The 20,644-nt window shown below is 44.3% G+C and overlaps 1 protein-coding gene across 3 annotated transcripts in view; it reads right to left on the bottom strand.

The window, feature by feature from the left end:
* The window catches only part of SIPA1L1 (signal induced proliferation associated 1 like 1), a gene marked incomplete at its 5' end in the record, with an annotated part of 108,653 nt that overhangs the window by 41,329 nt on the left and 46,680 nt on the right, over positions 1-20,644 (bottom strand). For all 3 annotated transcript variants that reach the window (XM_080916609.1, XM_080916607.1, XM_080916608.1), the window contains 3 exons: positions 9,171-9,440; positions 14,686-14,960; positions 15,539-16,112. In XM_080916609.1, coding sequence (XP_080772735.1) covers positions 9,171-9,440; positions 14,686-14,960; positions 15,539-16,112 — 1,119 coding nt within the window. The remainder of the gene's footprint in view (positions 1-9,170; positions 9,441-14,685; positions 14,961-15,538; positions 16,113-20,644) is intronic.

Raw genomic sequence — 20,644 nt, 5'->3', positions numbered from 1 at the left:
TTTGCTGGATTTTAAAGAGACCAAAACATTGAGTATTAATGGCCACTCATGTTTAGAAAATGAAGATTAAATACCTTTCAATTGCTGTGAAAACCATTAATCCTATAGAAAATAAACAATTGTGTGTGTGTGTGTGTGTGTGTGTGTGTAAAGGCTAGAACGTAACACTTGGTGTTGTTCCTCAAGTATTTTCCCAGACATTTATTTTGAGATAGGGTCTATCACTTGCGGCTACAGGGAAATCTATTAATACTCTTACCAGCTATAAAGTCCGTGACATGCAATAATAACCAGTGTTGCAAGATATGTACATGGGTGTAATAATGGCGCAAATGTTATGAGGGTAACCAACAACTTTCTGACTGGATTTAAAGCCTGTTCCACAGGAGGAAACATATGCCTGATACTATAATTTAACTAAGACTCTATGGCTGAACTTGTTATTCTTTTGTTAAATGGACGCAGCATTAAACTACCCTCTAAATTTCTATTTGTTCACCCTTAGATCAGTGTAGTTGTCAGAACTATTCATAGGAGTTTCTCTGTGTTATGAGCAGTGGTTAACACGGAAACTCCACAAAATGACTATGGCATGCTTAGCCACAAGCAGGATATCAAACTCCATTTTCAGAGTTCAGGGAGTAACAGAGGGAAACACTGTCTTTTTGATTAACAGAATAGTTGTGTTCAATGACTCATAGCACCTGTGTTTGCCTGTATGAGACCGGTACAAGCTCAAGCCAGGAAACATTCTAGCATGGAGGGGGAAGAAATTCATATGCTCCTACCCTTGAGTGTATTGGTTTGAATGACGCTCATGTTTAAATGCTCGGTCCCCAGTTGGTAGAACTGCTTGGTAAGGATTAGCAGGTGTGGCCTTTTTTGGAAGAGAGTTGTCATTGTAAGTGGGCTTTGAGGTTTCAAAAGTTAATGCTCCTCCTCCCTCTCCCTCTTCATCTCTCTCTCTCCTCTGCTTCTTCCTCTCCCCTGCCTCCTGCTTGTAGATCAGATGAACTCTCAGCTTCTACTCCAGTGCCATTCCTGCCCACCCTACTGCCATGCTCTCTGCCTGATGAAACTGTAAGTAAGGCTGTAATCAAATGCTTTCTTTTGTAAGATGCCTTGGACACAGTGTCTCTTCACAGCAAGGGAAACGTAACTAAGACACTGGAGAAATATAAATAGTTGATGGCTTCTGAGAGAGGGAGCATCAGTTTTCTCTAAGACTGTGGTCCCTGATAGGTACACTACACTCCAGTGGAGCATCTCATATTCACAGTGTATGGGCAGTATCACTTGTACTTACTGGATTCTTAAGGAAAAAAAAAAGATATGAAGTTTAAGGGAGGGAATTTGGGAGGCGCTGTGGGTAGGAGAGGAAAGACTATAATCAAAATATACTGTGTGAAATTTTCAAAGAATTAAATTGTACTAAAGAAAATTACCAAACTTAATCCTAGATATGTAATAATATAATCCATGCCCTGCATTTTCCATGGATCAACCCAAAGTGTATACTGAATTGAGTATTAAAAACCTACTGTTCCAGACAGTCACTGATTACAACTTACCAATCCATCAGAAAGGACTTCTTAATGCCCAAGTCGTTAGTGGCAAGATAGTTTCCTGAGTACTCAGGGTTAATTATACTTGTATTTCCTTCTTTTAGTTCCAAAGTGACAATACTGCTTAGATGTACCCACAGAGACAAGGCCCTCTGTCATCCAAGTGCAAGCATGGACGATGGGAAAAACAACTGAGAGAGTTTCAAATAGCAGGGTGACTGACAAATTAGATACTCAAGTCCATAATTAAGCACAGCATTTTGCCACAACTTAGCAATTAGAACTAGATCCACTCACAGAACAGGACCACGTTACTGTCCACATCAGCATACACACCAACTAGGGCTCTTCCAGAATGACGTAAAAAAAAAAAAAAAGTTCTCTGGAGCAAGTTAAGTACAGAATGACCATTCTTCCCAGTAGCTTTTGCACAGGTTGTGTTGACATTCGAGAAACCGAAAGGCCTGTCTTCCACGCTTTCCTAGTGTGTACTCTGGGGAGAGCTACAGAGGGCCCCAATTTCATCAGCTGTTCAGCCAGGGGCTGGAAATCTTCCTTTCATGAGCCTCCTACAAGGTTCATTTCAAATAAGGCAGACTGCTCAGACACAGCTGTGAGCATTCATAGCCTGGCACACACCATGGTTGCCTCTTGACAGGAATCAATTTTATATCCAAGTGTGATTCCACAGGAGGGAAAAGAAAATAATTGTAGGCAGGACCAGCCAATTAACTTGTGGGATCTAACATACAAAGAAAATGTAAGTTTCCCTGTTCAAACAGTATTACAAATTTCCAAAGACAGTATTCCAGAGATAACAGCAGGGCCTGGACTTGGTTTAAGTGTGAGGCTTGTGTAATGCACAGGAACCTGAAGCTGACCCTGACCTTGGTGCATATGACTGGAGCCCATTTAGTCCATGATCGGGAATTCATTTCACTGATTTTTCATTGAGTGGCTGTGCACTTGTGCAGCATGCTGGCTGGGAAGCAGGCTCTGGAGTTTGATGGGTCAATGCTAATCTTAGCTTCACCACTAACTGGCAGTGCCTTTGCAAAACCCACCTCCCAGACACTGTTACCCATGGAGAGGATTAAATACAACCAACTGGGCTGATGAGAGGGTTAAGACTAAAGTTGGTGCAAATGAACTCAACAGTCATCTTAAGTAGTTCCCAAGTAAGATGTGACAGTTGGAGGGAAACAAGATCGAGGAAATGCTCTTGTCATGGGACTTCAGAAAGCCAGGTTAGTGATGAAAGTCTGAAGGGCCATGTAAAAGAGGAGAGAGGCTGACCTCCACACTGCATGTTAGACTGGGCACTGAAAGCACGTCACTTGATGGCTTTCCTCAAATCCAACACAGCTTTAAGGCCCATTTAATTTATAGATATATTCTGTAGCATTTCCTTGACTTCTGCTGGTACACTGGCCATTAGGGCTGTTTTCAGAACAGCAGACAACCTGAATTAACCCAGACATTGTCACTCAGGACTACACAATGCTCCTGAAAACACACTATCCCCAACGCATGGTTACTGAGGGGTAGAGACTGGTTCCCAGATGGTAACACAGGTGACTGTGCAGGCTTCTGTGGTAAGGTTTTCCAAGGCTAGGTATAAAACACAGGCTGGAGGGAGGGCTTCTGAGCAGCTCACTGGGTCTGGCACCACACTGGAGCATTTGCTGTCACTCCCTGGGCTATCCTGGATTGAGCACAAGACAGTGGGTTGGGAGGCTTGCCAAGCACATCCTGCTGTGCCATTTTCTGAATGCCTGAATAGCAGCCACCCTCAAAATACCATTTAACAATGTGGAGATGCAAATCTTATGAACTCTAGTTCTACAGTAGATGCCAACGTGCTGGCTTCCATGGGACAGCATTGAAGAGACCTGGGCCCAGTACTTCTGTGTCCCACCAGGCCTCTGCTTTCCTACTTTATCTTGAAGATAAACCTAATACCTAAACTCAGGTTCAATCATATAAAAGATTCAATCAAGAACTTGTGTTTCATGTGGGGTTCATTTAGACAGATTTTATCAGGACATATTTAAAAATGAGAGTCTGCTAAACAGCACCGGCATAAGGAAAGCAGCTCTGTGAACCAGCTTTAATGCTTAGCACACCAAAGGCAGTTCTCACTTGTTTTTATAAAGACCCTTTATTTTCTTCCAAATCAGTGCAAGTTCCATTATTCACAGGAACCCAATAGATGCCCCAGTGTTTGCTGGTTCTTAGAATATAATGATGAACAAGGCAGACTAAATCAGAACCCTAGACAAATAAGATTAAGGTAAAATATAACAAAATCTATGAGCAAATCTGATGATGTCAGCATTCTCAAAGGGGTAAATTAAGGTAGAGACAGGAAAAGAAAATTTAGGAGAGACTGAAAATGACCTTCAGAAGATGGACAGGAGCCGAGTGTAAGGAGGGGAAAGAAACTAAGCTGTGCTTGTGTGCTTCAGTGTTCAGCGAGGAGGATGTGACACAAACCGTGGGTCCAGGGAGTGATGTGAGAGAGAGAGAGAGAGAGAGAGAGAGAGAGAGAGAGAGAGAGAGAGAGAGAGAGAGAGAGAGAGAGAGAGAGAGAGAATGAATGTCAAGGCTCAGCTGACTTTAGGGATGTCACCAATCAAGCTGTGGAGTCAGATTTGATCTTAAGGATTGTGCAGAACCGTGAGTATCAGGAAAGCCTTGGTTCCAGGCACAGCTCCATTTTTATCATGACTCTGCTAGCAGGAGGCTGCTCCTCAGAACTGGGAGGCTTCTGGAAATAATTTAGACTTTTAAAAAGTAGCATGAAATCTGAGCTCTCAAGCCAAGAAGAAAGAAGCTTAAAAACACACACAGACTCAGGGCTGGGGAGACAGCTTGGTCAGTCATGTCCACTGCACAAACATGAGGCTCCAATCCCAGCACCCACATATAGTTAGGTATAGCAAGGAGTGCTTGCCATCTACCATGTAGGGAGCAGAGACAGAGGATCCCTAGGGCTTGCTGGCTAGACAGTCCACAGCTGAGTCAGCCACATCCAGGCTCAGTGAGAGACCCCAGCTTGAAACAGGGTAGAAAAGTGAGGGGTATGACTCATGGGTAAAGGTGTTTCCTGTCCTATGACTTTAATTCTTCTATGTTCTATGACTTTAATTCTTATGTCCTATGACTTTAATTCTCTTATGTTTTATGACTTTAATTCTCCTGTGTTTTATGATTTTAATTCTCAGGTAGAGATTCTAAAAACCTGTCATCTGACTACCACAGGTAAGCTGTGACCCTTCCCCTGCAAACATAAATTCATTCTCCCCCCCTTCCCAGTACTCAAGAGAAAATGGGGATTATCTTGAAGTGAGTCAGGGATAAGGGCAGGCATAAGCAGAAAGAATGATTAAAAGCAACAAAATCTGGGTTTAGGAAGTTGAGTGTACTCATTAGTTTTGATTACTAAAAAAAGTAAAACAAAGAAATTACTTAGAAAAACTTTTGAGTTCACAGTTCTGGGCTTTAAAATTCTAGGACTGAAGACGTTATTTATTTAAGTCTCTTGTGAGTGTGGTATAGGATGGCAGGGGTGCACATCCGACTCACATTCTAAGCCTCAAAATAAAGAGTAGAAACAGAGAGGGTACCACAGTTTTCTTTGAGGTTGTTTCCCAGTGACCCCCAGACTTCTCACTGGGTCTCACATATTAAATGTTCATGGCACCTCCCAACAGCACCACTGACCAATCCGTTGAATATGGACCTTTTGGGGGTGAGGCACATAAGACATCAAAACCATAGTAACAAGGAAAGGTGCTGAAGAGAGACTGGCAGATGCTGGCAGCTAAGCTAGGGCTGAGCAGTATGTGGCTTTGATGCATGGATGGAGCATGGCCTTGGCCCCAGCAATTCCATGTTCTGTGACACAGAGATCCTTGGGTCAGCTAAGCAACTGTGACCCAGGGAGAGGGGCCAGTGCACTCACAGCCCAGTGATACCTCACACCAGACAGTAAAGGATTGTCATCATTTTATTTATTCAGTAGAATGAAAAACTCGTGCATATATTAAGATGACTGCTGCTTATGCAAAGCCCTTGAAATGGTTAGGTTCTGAGTACAATAACTCAGATCCAGACAGTTACGACGGATCCCCTGGTATGTTTAAACTCAGCTATGAAGTTTTTACTCCATTTCTACTCTGGAATTCTAGATAAACTTGATGCCCAAACATCAGTTGTACCGTGTTACCTATTCCTGCTAAGTTATTTTGTTATTAATTTTGTTAACAAAACAAACAAACAGAAAAAACCCTCCACAAACACTATAAAATTACTTAATCAGAAGCACCTGCAAAGCATGAAAGTCTCACATTCAAACTGAATGGATCAGATTTCAAACGGAACAAGTGTACAAAGAACCCTATCCAGCTGAAAATTTCTTACTGATCTCAAACACCAATAAATGCTGCTGTTACATAGACTGTGTCCTTAAGCATTAAAAGAAAATAATTTGTCCTGTAAATTTAAAAAGTGGCCTGTGGGCCTGTGGTTCTGCAAACCATAAAGTGTAGAGTAGGCTTCTGTCAGCAGTACATGAACATTTATCCAAAAAGAACTGTGATGGACCTAAGGCAGGTTGGCTTGTGTCTCCAGAAAGCTGGTTACTCCACAGCTCAGCACACGTTTCTGAGACAGAAGAAAGGGAATCAAATGACTGTAAGAAAAACTAAAGTTTCTGAATCATGGGCATCTAATGTGGACCATACACAGAATCATGAATCACGGCCATCTGTGTAGACCAGACACAGAGTCATAGTATCTGTGTGGACCACACACAGAGTCTCAGACTTCTGTGTGGACTACACACAGAATCACTGAATCATGGGCATTTGCCTGGACCATACACAGAGTCTCAGACATCTGTGTGAACCACACTGAGTCTCAGGCACCTGTGTGGACCACACAGAGAGTCACAGGCATCTGTGGTACTCACGCATACACACACACACACACACACACACACACACACACACACACGCACGCACGCACGCACGCACTCTCCACTCATCTTAAAGGTCCATCTTGAGGATTCATGAACAGCCTAGCTACAAATGTAACTGGCAAGAGGGTGGGCTTACTTGAAATTAGACTTAAAAACTGGGAAAAACAGGGTAAGAAACTAACAACGATATTTTGCAGTAAAAGACTACCATACATTTTAAACTGGAGAGGACATTCTAGTAACAGCCAGGAAACACAGTGATGAGACTTCGAGAAATATCCTAGAATCTGAGATTCTAGCAGGGGTCACAGAGAACAGCCCACATAACTTGAAGCTAGAAGTAGTAGTGGGTAAGGTTCAATATTCCCCGTATCTTAGGCAGCTTCACCCTGTCCTTTCTACCCCCACAACCCAAAGAAGTAAGGTTTCTCCCGGGGTCTTTGGCCCTCCCCCAGGGAATGTACTTTTCCTTAGGTGGGGATAAGACAGGAATAGGCTCAGACACATGAAGGAAGCCACTCTAGAACCTTGTGAGTCCTTCTGAGAAACAAGGAGTCCTGTATTCCCTAAGCATTTGCCCTGGTTAGTCTACTGTCAATGTGATATAAACTAGAGTTAAATGTAAATAGGGCCTCAATTGAGAAAAATGCCACCCCTGGGCAGGTGGTCCTGCTGACCTAGGCAGTGGTGCGACACTTTAATCCCAGAACCCAGAACCAAGAAGCCAAAAGCCTGATCAACAAATTGAGTATTAGGACACCCAGAGGGACACACACAAACCCTGTTTTGGAAAACATAAGCCAAAGAGAATGAAAGAAAGAAAAAAGGGAAATAAAAAAAAGTGAGCACGCTGAGCAGGCCCCGAGGAGCAAGGTAGCTGGCAGAACTCTTCCGAGGCCTGTTTCAACCCCTGCCTCCAGGTTCCTGCCCTGACTTTCATCAGTGACAAACTATGACCTGAGAGTTGTAAGCCCCAAGTTACCCCTGGTCATGGTGTTTGTCACAGCAATGGAGGCTGTTACTAGGCCAGTACTGAATGAAGCCAATGAAACACAAATGGCACCGCTGTCTATGATCTGCTGAACTTAACAATCTTTCACTTCTGCTGCATTTTAGATTCAACACAGACCACAACACATCCCACCAGTCTATCCCAAGGAACACCGAAAGGGAATGTCTCAATTCATTTTATGGGGAGAGCTTCTGGACTGTTCTGTGGAAGAAGAAATGGGGCTGGCAGAAGAAAGAGGGCTCTTTAAACAATGACTTCCAGATTCATCTTTCAAAACATGAGCCAAAGCATGAGCTATGGTTAACACAACTTAGGAAGAGCCAAGCTCAGAGCAAGTGAAACAAAGAATTTATTCAGAGATCTCTTGGAGGCTTTTCCTTCTCAAAAATAATGAAAGCAAGAGGAGACCAAGCAGGAATGGTGTGACTCTGAATAAGGAGTCTTTTCCTTGGCAAACAGCAAGGCCCTCTACATAAATCTTCATAATCAATGAAGGATTTTAGAAGACAACTTTTATGTGTGAGCTTTTATAAACTGTTCCTATGTGGTACTCTAGTATTCCAAGATGGCTAAGTGACCGAGTTACACAAGCTCAAAGCTAGACTACCATGCAGAGTACACCGAAGCTATACTCTACAGAGAGGCTTCCACTTTTTACTGCCCCTGGATTAGACCGATGACTGGGGACACTGTTGGTGGCAGCCTGTCCTGTTGAAGAAGGCTCTGTCAAGGGGACTCTTCTACCTACCATGGTTCTGGGACACAGACCAACACCCCAGCTCCAGAGGCTTCCATAGAATCATTAGGGGTATGAACAACAAAAGCAGAAGTGAGGACAAACTGAGAGTGTGTGTGGGGGGAGGGCTTCCAGCAGAAAGAAGTCACCTCTATGCATCTATGGAGAAGACGATAGCAGCAGCAATGACTTCAAACTTCAGGTTCAATTGTTACTCACATCTAAAAGAACTTCATCCAGTTTAATATCAGGCTGAGGTTTAAGGTGATAGAACTCACAGAACCATGATTAAACACCATGACGCCTTGTCAAGGCAGAGCCTCCTTTTAGAAAGGGTTTATTCTGACTTTCAGTCTGACTGGAGTTGGCTCTTCATGTTGCAGGACTTTCATCCTGTTCCTTATGCTTAATGACCTCAGGTTAACTGTCTTATCCCTTCTCCATGTGCCGCCTCCTCCTCACCATTTGCTTCTCCTTCCAAGCCATGGGAAATTCATTGGGCTATGGGTTACTGCTCTCAAAGTCTTTTTCAAAGAAAATGATAGAGACGCAGGTATCCAACCAAACCCTCGTATCTCACTACTTCTAGTCTGTAAGATGTTGAAGATAAAGTCAAACATCACCTTAATTGGCCACTACTATGAGGTCAGATTTCTGTTGATAATTACATAAAAATTAAAGAGCAAAGCATATTCAAATCCCACTGCAGGGGCCTGGATATTCTGCTTGGAAAGTCCTCATGCTTTGGAAGCCACTTGTGGGCATTTCAGTTTTACTTCTGAGAAACACTGGAAAGCCTAGAGATGGTGCTTAAGTATTCAGTGCTATCTGAATTTGGGGCTCAGACAGAGCAACCTTTGAGAGGGCACTTACCTCCTTTCCAGTGGGCGCCCGTCACTGGAGATGCTTCGAGGGATATTGGCGGCTCTTTCTGGAGGGGGCATCTTCCCATCTCCCTTCCCAGCATTCAGCCGTGAGGTCATGGGACTCTGCAGCTGAGATGGAACCTGGGGCGAGTGAGCACCCTTGCTGGCATTCCGCTGCCATTTGTTATTGTTCCGGAAGGGAAACTTGAACTCATAGGAAATGCCTTCATTCATCTTATACTCCATCACGGGCATGCGGTAGGTTTCTGAGCAACTCCTATTAGGAGGAAGGACCAGAAGAAAAACAATGATTACTGTGCCTTGTCATGCTGGTGGAGACATGCTGACCCCTATTAACAGTCTTTCAGTTTTTGGACCTTGCAGGTTTCCTTTCACAACCTAGTCACAACTCCAGAGGAATATTCCTTTGCTCAGTCCCAACTGTGGAGACTGGGATGAGGAGTCTGTAAAAATGCACAGGACCCATGTCAGATGGGAACATAGAGAGCTAAGGAGGGAAAGGCAGCTGGAAGGAGCACAGAGCAGGCAGCTCAGTGCAAACAGGCAGCACCACACAGCTCTGCTTAGAGTTGCAACTGGGCACCTAAATAGGAGGGCAGCTCTAAATGGGACAGGATCCCAAGAGCTAAGAAATGACGTCAGGAAAGATCCCCAAGCCCCATCAGAGACTCAAATTTAGCCCAGGAGGAAGAAAACAGAAATGCAACAAATTTAAACTCCCCCATGGAAGGCCAAGCATAATCTGAAACCAGATGTCATTTCTTTTCAAAGGAAAGAATCTCTCTTCCTGAGTGACGTCAATGTCCAGGGACATAGGTCCTGTCACTTCTGCTCCACCTGAAATCTCATTCCTCAGGATCCCACATTCCATTCTTTATATATAAACAATGAGGCAGGGAGGGAGGGAAAGTGGGGGGGGGGAGATGGAGGGTGGGGGGGTAGAGAGAGAGAGACACTGGTTGACTGATTCTGTCCTTTACCAGGCAGAGCATTTCTATCCCTGCTACAGAATTAACCTGTGCATTGGGATTTCCTCATTAAACACAGGGACTGCAAGGTCTGAGAAGCAGGAGGAAGACTTGAAGGAGGGTGAGCTGCTGTCAGTCACTCGGGAGGCACTGTGGAGATAATGTGGACTGAGTCCAAGGCAAGTGGGAGGAGCCACACAGATGAGCCAAGGTTAGGATTTTAATTTTATGAAGTAAAACGAAATTGCAATTGATTTAAGATGCTTAGTTTTACCCAAAATATCTGAAATCGTATCATTTTAATATATAGTTAGCACTGAAAAATAACTGAGCTATCTTATGTTTCTATGAATCTCATGCAGTTCACAGGGAACCAAACTTCTGCTATGTGCCGTTGCCTACTGTCTTCATGGCAAGGGACCACCTTACTAGCTTTGTATCCTACCTATTTCTGTAAAACCTAAAACCTAAGAATGATAGGTGAACTCCAGTGGACACTCCTCTGAAGGACAAAGCTAGTGGTAGCTTTAATGCCTGGGAATAAAATGTGGTAGCGAAGGAAAGAGTAAAACAGACTACAGGAAGCAGAAGGATCCTAATTTAGCCATGGTACAGTGAGTCCTCATGTGGGGGGACCATCCTGTACTACACTGGCATTCTGGACAAGCACGGATACCCAGGGAGGGCTGCAGTTGGGAGCAGGCAGGCGAGGCTTTAACCCATAGAACAGGGAACCTGTAGGCTTGGCTCACCATAGTCCTTAACTAGAGAACAGCACTCTAACTCTGCGCACATCCTTCACCCACAATGAATCACATCAACAGAGTGCAGCCTACGACAAACAGAACCACCAGCACCTGTTGGAAACCCATCTGGGCCTGTGCTCAGAGGCATTTCAGTGTTAAATGTGAGAAGGGGCAACTAAAACCTCATGTTAAAACCCAATGCTTAACAACAGCTTGTCCCTAGCTGTGACTCTGGCTCTAAAGAAGTACATAGCTCCCCTTGATAGAACTCACCTGGAGAATGAGTTTGGACAACATGCTCTCACTTCCAAAGCAAGAAAACACTCTGCAACCCATTCCTATTTAAAAGACAATTTGACTCTCAAATCCCCGGCATGAAAAATAACAGTCCTAATGATAATTTGGTCTTTTTATGTGACTGTTTTTAGCTCTTGAATGGCCCCTGATTGCAGAGCAATCACCCTGCAGAACAAAGCTGTACCATCCGGGGCACCTCATCTAACCCGCCAGCCGCTACATCTCCAAGTGGACAAGCCGAGTCCCAGAGGTCAGACACTGGTTGTCACACACTCTGGAGATGCAATGACAGTGAGGGGCCTTCTCACTCATGGGAGTGGGGATGGATGAGGACCCTCTGGCAGGCCCTCAGAACTGTCTCACTGCTGTCCTCTTGGCTGTCTGGTTCCTCTCTAGGCAGCGTCCTCCATTTGTCTCATTCTTCATTAAAGAATGAAGCAGCCATAGGGCAGGCACTGGGGAATAGGAAACAAGACCCACCAGCACACAGCAGGAACTCGGAAATTTGACTTTGCTTTATGTCCCTCTATTAAGCAAACTACCATTTGTGGAAGGGTTGGCCTGTTTTCTAAGAATAGGGAAAAAGGTCATTGATTTTTTTTATATATTATTTAAGTATTTTGGGGGGAGGGTTGCTGTCAAACTAACTTCCATTTTTAAAAGCTGCCTTTTCAAACTTCAAGTGCACACACAGTCTACGGCTTGCCTGATATATGGTCACTGTGGTGGCCTCGGGTGATCTCCAGGTCCCAGCAACTGCCACAGTCAAACAGCGCTGAGCTTTGAGGAGGCCTGGCCCACTTTGCCCAGAGCCTTAGGAAGGCTGACAGAGAGGAGAGGAGTTACTCAGAGACAGAGTAATTGGTTGTAGGGAATCTGCAGCGGGAATGTGAAGTCCAGAAGGGAGACAGAGTTCATCCTATTCTGTTGAAAACTGTAGCGTGGTGTTAATACTTCAATAGCTCCCTTTGAAGTTAACAGCCGTTTTGGCCTCCAAAGGCATCTGCACAGTGCACCATTTCCCACCTGCAGAGTGGTCGGCAGAAAGGGCTGTGGCTTAGCACTGAGCCTTCGCCAGCTTCTCAGCTCAGCACCTACATGTGCTGGCAGCAGTAAAAGCTTAGAGAGGGTGGCATGTGGGTTTTCCTGTGGAAGACAGATGTGGCTCCTTCACACGGCATGTGGGAGTCACCTACACTGATGTCAGAACAGGTTGTTCCATCTGGCCCAGTGCAGCCTTTTCCAGATTTTATTGTGGTAGCTTCAAAGAGGCCAGTAGGAGAAATGATACCATGAACTAGGAACCACACAGATTCACCATGGTTTACACTAACACACAGGGCAAGGGTCTGTGCCAACCTACAGAATAGTGCTTATACCTGGATTCTGATGCCAGAGGAGCCTGAGAACTTATGTTTCTTTCTCTTTTGTAAGGTTAGTATTTATTCGTTTATTTATTAATTTGCTGTGCAGTAGGACAGTCAGGACACTTGTGGAGTCTCTTTCCACCTCAGGTCATGGGGCTTGGTGGGGGTGGGTGGACTCACTGAGCTATCACACTGGCCCTGCCTGGTTTCTTACAACATGAATAATGGTCTCATCATTTTGTAGGATTGCTAAGAGAATTAAATGCATTATTTCATGTAACAGTGTATTTTTCTCTAGGACCTAGAACATTGAAGTAAAATTTCGGACAATGGTATTTCCTAACACTCCAAGAAAGTTAAACCTGGCCTCGATGAGTGTGGCCAGTAAGCCACCCCTAATTGCTGGCCTAGCTTCCTAGTAACAATCACAGTTTGGTGGCAGCGGGAGCGCCATCCTGTCCAGCCTCACAGCAACTGCTTTCTCCCTGGAGCCAGAGAGAAGAGCAGAACCATTACGTATATGACTCTGAGAGCTGAGGCACTTTTTCCTAACTATATAAACTATCTCCCATTCTGGGAACTCAAAGGACAGCAGCTAGGTGATAGCAGATTAGAGAAGGGCACTTAGAGAATATTCTAGATGAGTCCAATTGCCCTCTGAAGCAACCTGTGAACCCAGGTCAGCAGACCCCGCGTTCCTGGACAGGGACACATACATGATGATTCTAAGATACTCTCCCAGACTGGCTAAACCAAACTGTTGTGTGGATACATCTTTTGGTTTCTTGGAACACTCAGCTATCTAGAAGAGCATGCTCCTCAGCCTGCTCAGACTAAAGGACCCAGGATACTCTGACACAGGAATACAAACCCCAGGCTGCCTACTGGATAGATGGCATAAATAAATGCTCTTCTGAATAAAGTCTGATTTTTCAACAGTTCACCTAAGGCTTTAAGGGGTACAAATAACCCACTGCAGTGGTTTATATTCACCACCTGCCAATCAGAGACCCACGGGTGCTCAGAAACAGGACTAGTCATTCTAGGGAGAAAAAGAACTATATTTTAGTTTTACTAATTATCAACATTTATTTATGATTAATCTTTAATTAGATGTTGCATGTAATTTCTGTTTCTTGAAGAAGAGGAGACAGGTTTTCTCTGTTTAACAGTCTTAGCTATCCTAGAACTTGCTTTGTAGACCAGGCTGTTCTGAAACTCACAGAGATCTGCCTCCCCCTGAACCTGATGCTGGGATCAAAGGCATGCACCACTACCTGTCAGCTTATGTTTTGGCTTTAACTCCTAAATTTTAGACAATTTCTTAGAAAGTAATGGCTACAAATATACAACATTTTTTCTTTTCCTTTTTTTTAAATTTGTTTTTTCCAGTCAGGATTTCTCTTACCTAACCCTAGCTGTCCTGAAACTCACTAATTAGACCTTGCTGGCCTCTAACTCAGAGATCCACCTGTCACTGCCTCCCTACTACTGACACCACCACCTCCAGGCTATGTTTTCTTAAACCAATAAAAATAGCATTTGCAAGTCTAAAGGAGAAAAACAGTTGACTAGATTTGCTCCATCAAGCAACTTCCCCAGAGGTAAAGAAGTGAAATTTTGGTCAAGGCTGCTGGCTTAGCAGGAGCAGAGCAGACTGGTGGTTCCAGACCCTCCTCCCTCTAGGGGAAGGCTCCAGACAAGCAGTCAAGGCATCAAGCACAGCACTGAGTCAGTACGAAGCCTGTTCCTGGCCGCACATGCTGCCAGAAAGAAAGCCTGGAAGTCAGGCTCAGCTGTGCAGACCCAGACAAAAGGGCTTAAGACAACAGTCAAGTTTTGAACAGTCATGAGATAAATGGGAGGATAGGAGGAGCATCAGGACATAGAAGGAATACATTCAGACAAGCCAAGATGTGATGTGTGCTATTTACGGGTCATCGGTGCAAGATGCTGAAGATGGGCGCTGCAGATTATCTTGTCTAGAGTCTCCTGTGGGAGACTTTCCATGCAGGAACCATGAGGACACGAACCATGACCTCCCAAGAGGACAATGTCTCTCTGGCTACCCTGCCTATTAGGAGATGACCCCTCTGGCCCAGCAGTCGCAAACTCAGACCTACCTCCTCGGGGTGCAGTCGTCATGGGGAGGGATAATGACAACTTTCACTGTGACTGATGTTCTTAGGAGATCGATCATCTGTTCATGGCTCAGGGTGGCTACTGCCACCTTACAGATCTCCACCAGGCGGCTGCCCTGCCTCAAACCTGCTTGCCATGCATAGCCGTAGGGCTCCACATCCGCCACGATGCCCTCATAGTTGACATGGAAGCCAAGCTGCCCCAGCCCATTTCTTCGCAGAGTCATTTCCACTGATTCACAACCTTTTGAAACAAACTAGACAAGGGAATGGGAGGTATTGGGTTATGTGCTGTAAGTTATTTAACAGTGAACTCAGAATTAAAAAAAAATTACTGCCTTCAGTTATTCCTAACATCCTGTAGCTGGCTGAAGGGCAGGCTGGTTATTGCTCTTCCCTAATCCCTATTCCATGGGCAAACACAATGCTGGCTGCTTCCACAGGGCCCAGTGGCTCTCTTGACATTACAGGAAAATCTGGGAGAGACCGACAGAGCTGGCAACAAAAAGAACCTGTATTCTGCATTCAAAGGCCCTTAAAATAATCCATGGTGAGTTATCAAGAGGTTTATTGGACAGCTTTCTCAGCAACTGCAGCAACACCAGTCACCAGGGCAGTAAGAACAGGTTATGTGCAGGTGACTCCCCAGCACAAATCCCAGCCATGTCCTCCCCCCTCCCACCCAGTGCTACCACTTTCCCTCAACAAACAACAGAGAGCAGGAATGCCAGATAAATTGTGCTGCTTCACAATTATGCCCACAAGCCTCTGCACCCCGGCTTTAGTCTGCTGAAACCTCTGAGTCAGAATGGTATGAGAAGACAGTCTCTCTCACCTGCAGCCTTTTGACAATTTCTTTGATATCTTCACTGCTGATGAAGCTCTCCACAGAAACACATTCTCCCCGCTCATAGAAGATTTTAAGGCTGGTGTCACTGGAAGTCCACCCTATCACATCTCTGCAGGAGCAATTGAAAGCCACACTCTTTGTTTCCTGCTCAATGAGGACGATGAACTCATTGGAGATCCCAAGGAGGCAGTCGAATTCCATGGCCTTGTTGTAGTCTTTGGCCCGGACTGCCCACACAATGGCCCCCATGCTACTGAGCTCAGCTCCTGGATAAGGCTTAGACTTTTCCTTCTTCTTGGAGGCCAGAGAAATAAATGGAAACTTGCCAGAAGGGTCTATAGGGGTGTTGGTGACATTCTTTTCTGCCAGATCTTTCAGGTATTCCTGGCGTGTCCTTGTTGCCATGGCCCGGAACTTCTCAGATTTATGAGCAGCATTCTCTGCATTAATCACTTTGGCTAAAAGAAAGTCCCTGAACACGTTTGACTTGGGGAAGGTGACCCCTTTAGGGATGGGAGGTCCAAAAGAAGGCACATCTCTGGACCTGGTGACTGCCACACTGAGAGACAAAGAACAAAGGATGAAACTGTGTCAGTATGTCTATCTTCTATTATACTAGAGACAGAGCTGGGATTGCAGCTCAGTAAATCACTGGTCCAGGGCAGACATGCAAGACTCTGGGTTTGATCCCCAGTACTAAGGAAAGGGGATGAGCATAGGCTAAAGGGAAGACAATTACTCATTTTGTGTAAGAAAGAACACAGATGTCCACTTAATAAGTAAACATTTTAGTTTACTAAAGTTTTTTTCCAGGCAGACTCCTTTTTACCTAAAAGCTTAAAGTCAAAATTTCACTTCTTTGGCAGGTAGGAGATCAATCACATCATGGGGCAAGAGTGGCTCACTGTAATGTTCCACACAACAAAATAAAAGCTATTTTAAATACCTCCAGACTATATCCAGTGGGAGGTTGCCATGATCACACAACCTTTCAGGACAAAGATTCTGTCAGAACACAGATGTGCCCTTCCCTTGGGACAGAATGGGAGCAGGTGAGACACACAGCTCATCAGGGAAATGTCAAGAGATACGTAGTTGGTGAGAAACAAGTACTTTCTAGTAAAGCAAATACCATCTCTCGGCACATGTGTGAGGTATCGTGAGACCAGAGTAAAGACATAACTTTAAAATAAAAATAACAATAGAAATTATGATTTTTATAGACTTGCCACAACTTGGAAACCATGTTTTTTAATAGAGCTAGTCTTTGGTCCAAATGTTCTGCTTTGAGTCTGTGGCACGTTTATTTTCCTTTCCTGTTTCTTTTAAGTCAAACTGACCTAAGAAAGCTGTTTCCACCACTGCTTTTGCATACACAAATCCAAAAAAAAAAAAATAGGGCCATAAAAAATAACCATAAACATCTGTACTGATCCACTAATTTTAATCTCAAGAAGAAAAATATCAAAACTTTCCTACAACAACAAAAGTTGGGTAGAAAGAAAGAGGCTGTATGTCATATACCAGTCTTCAAGATCATACCTGACACCCTGATAGGGTTAAAAAAGATGATCCTCATTTCCACACAATTTAAAATCAAATCAGTCATGAAACTGTGCACTAGAAAATGTTTTATGTGAATTTTCAAAAGATACAACTTGAGAGTGCTTCAAAGTAAAATGGAGGCCCTTGCCTCACTCTGGAGCAGAGGCAAGAGGATTACTGTGAGTCTTAGGCGATCCTGGGATACACAGTGAGTTTTCTAACAGCCTACAAAACAGACCTTGTCTCACCCTCCCCTAAAAGGGGTCGGGGGAGGGTCTTACTTTAAGATATTCAGCTACTTTTAGGGGAAAAAAGTCTGCATCTTATAGAAATATGATAGATAAGTCTACACTGGTAGGTGTTATACTTAGAAATGAAACTTAGGTGAAATGGAAAAGCTATAGATATATGGTTTCACACGTTTACTTTGAAAAAAGACTACCTGGCTCACTTCATGACAAAGGGAGGTGTCAGCCAACACCCATGCTCTGACTGCACATGGAGAGGCCCAGACTCCCTGTGCACGCATTAGGGCCTAATTACACACTATTACAAAGGCAATTTTTCTCGTCAATGTGAGCTGTCTGGCTTGAATGCTGACAACTGTGTAATTTTAATTTGATCATGTTAGCTTTCCCCTCTTCTGAAGCTGAGCAGAAAATGCTGAAATCCAGATCTGGTAGATCTTCTACTAGGAATCCTGTGAGGATCCAGAAATGTTTAATATCTTTCATTTTAAAGTTGGCAATTCTTTGGATCATTATTCTTCCTTAGGAAGCAGCTGTGGTTTTAGTGTACACGAGAGGCGCACACTCGGCACAGCTGTGATCCTCAGCACGTCTACTTGCCCCTGAGACTGCAAGAATATATAGATCTATTTATTAAGCGACAGAACTTTAGACAAACACACACTGGCAACCTACCAATAATTAGAATCTTGTAGAACGAACTGTGAGGGCGAAAACTGAGTCTTTACCATGTAATTATCTATGATTCACCGCAGATGGGAGGTAAGTGATACAGACAGTAATCAAGGCTGCAGTAATAGAAACAGAATCCTCAGGAAGACAGTGAGGAAGAGGAGGGCCTAGAAGGTGCCTCTCATGCAGTACTGTTTTAGCCACATCAACTTCCTGGTTCCACAAGGTTAAGAGACTTAAGATGACACAGATGGTAAACTCTCGTTGGTAAGGCCCGATTTAAGCTATTTAGAATATTTTGTCTCAATTCAAAAAGGAACTTGGTTTAGAATATCTCAATATAGATCCCTAAGGTTAACTATACATGGTTGTTGCTATTTTTTAGGTGGATTCCAAAGGACCTCTCCTCAGCCACACTTACCTTAAGCTCCTTTGCTGCACTGAATCTTGGCTATAGCCCATCCTTTTCAGCCCTGTTCCCTTGGCAGCACAGAGGACTAGGACCTACCACACAGGATAAGCTGAGCTTAGAGGCTGAAGCAGCCAGGGAAAGGCAGCATTGAAAGGGACTTTAGAGAGGTCACTGGCCTTCAAACATCCATAAAATTGTGAGCTTCGCCTCAGACTTGCCTTCAGTTTTACATTCTACAAAGGAAAATGTGTGTGTATCCATTTTAATCTATAGATATATTCTCCAAAGTCTCTGAAAACAAGAGGGAGTATGCCCAGTGTTTACGTCCAGGTAAACAGTGGGTACAAATCCATCACTTTCCAGAAAACCGTGATCATATGCATGGCTCCTGGAGTGTGCCAGAGCTGAAGGCAGACTCGAAGCATCAACAACAAAGGTCCCACCTCCAGGAAAAGATCACACCTTTCCCCTTCTTTCTTTTTGGTAGGTACCTGAAATGGAATCATCCACATAAATCTCCTGGCCTAAAAGACCAGCACCAGGCTTGTCTGCTTGTCTGGACCAAGTAACATTCACTAGCATCAAAGACACTGAATGAAATAAATAGATCTCAGTACAATTGGTAAACAATTTGATAAACAAGGATGCTTGAAGAACACTGGAATGAAAGTATCAATGCCAACAGAGCAGAATAAAAATTAGAGCTTTGGAGCCACACATGAAAACCCAACACTTGTAAGAATCAGAAGTTCAAGGTCACCTTTGGCTACCTAGCAGGTTCAAGGCCAGCCCAGGCTACATGACTCTTCCTTAAAGAAGTAGGGACTCATGAGGGGAGGGGGAAGTGGGTAAAGGTACTTGCCACCAAGCTGGATGATGAGTTTGATCCCCAGGGCCCACACAGAGGGAAGAACCTGCTCCTGTAAGTTGTCCTCTGACTTTTTACCTGTATGCCATGGCACATGCTTCCCACTAAACATCAAATACATAAATAAATATAAAAAACAAAAAGCCCTTCACAACCTAAAAGAACAAAAGCTAAAGGAAGTAACTTTAATTTTGGAAGCATATAAACAGCAATTATTAATTTAATGATTAATCTCAATTGTTAATTTTTTAATTAATTTCAATTATTAATTTCTTTCCAGCTTCAAGTTGGAAAGAAAAATAAAGCCAAGTCTGGTGGTTCAGTGGTGTAAGCCTGGCCACTCAGGAAGCAGAGGCAGGAGGATTCCGAGTTCAAAGCCTGACAGGACTACAGAGTAAGTCCAAGCCAGCCTGTTTAATGTAGTGAGATTCATCTCAGAATAAACTCGAAAAGAGGCCTAGTGGTGCTGCACAGGGTGGGGGCTGGGGGGTGAGAGGTGGCCTTGCACAGTGTGCAGGAAATGAGGGCGTTTGTACAGCGTGTCCTCAGGGCTCAGTCCCCAGGACTGCAGAAACAACAGAAATAAAAGACAACAGAGCAGGGCATTGGTGGCCACAGCTTTAGTCCTAGTACTCAGGAGGCAGATGGATGTCTGAGTTTGAGGCCAGCCTGGTCTACAGAACAAGTTCCAAGTTAGCCAGGGCTACACAGAGAGACCCTGTCTAGAAAAAAAAAAGGAGGAAGAAACGGAAGATAGAAGGGGAAGGAGAAAACACTGAACACACCCTAGAGGTAGAAGTGGTCCTTTCTGGAAGCTGGGGTCAGAAAGAACATTGCTGGAGAAACTCTGCAAGCCACAGACCCAGGGCATGAGCACACTCACGAGCAGCTCATCTGTCTAGGAGCTGTGGGATTCCCACAATGCTCATCTCCCCCACAATGCTCAAGGAGCTCCAGCTGTGTTTGTGTATCTGTGTCTCTGTGTGTGCATGGGTATTTGTGCAACAGCATGTGTAGAGGGGGTAGTCTGCCCAAGAGCATCACAAGCAGAGCCACAATGTAGCACATGCCTGGGAAGAGGGTTGGGAGGGGCTAAGAGGAGAGAGCAGGCCTGAAGAGCCAGGCAACAGCTGGGCTGCTGAGTTTTAAGCACAAAGAGTGACAGGAAGGCCACCATCCTTTGGGGCTAACTGGCTCTGTGCATCGCTTATCTCCTTTGACTTCTCTGTAGATGAACCTCACAGATGCCTTCTTTCTAAGACAAGTGTCCAGGCAGGCCTGTGGATGTACATGCACCAACTTCCTTGGCTACTAGCTGGATTTTTAGCAGCCACTGACTGCATAGA

This window comes from Micromys minutus, assembly GCF_963924665.1.
Source record: "Micromys minutus genome assembly, chromosome: 1".
In the NCBI taxonomy this organism is placed as follows: Eukaryota; Metazoa; Chordata; class Mammalia; order Rodentia; family Muridae; genus Micromys; species Micromys minutus.
Note: the sequence above shows the minus strand (reverse complement) of the source record. Positions and strands in the feature narration are given on the sequence as shown.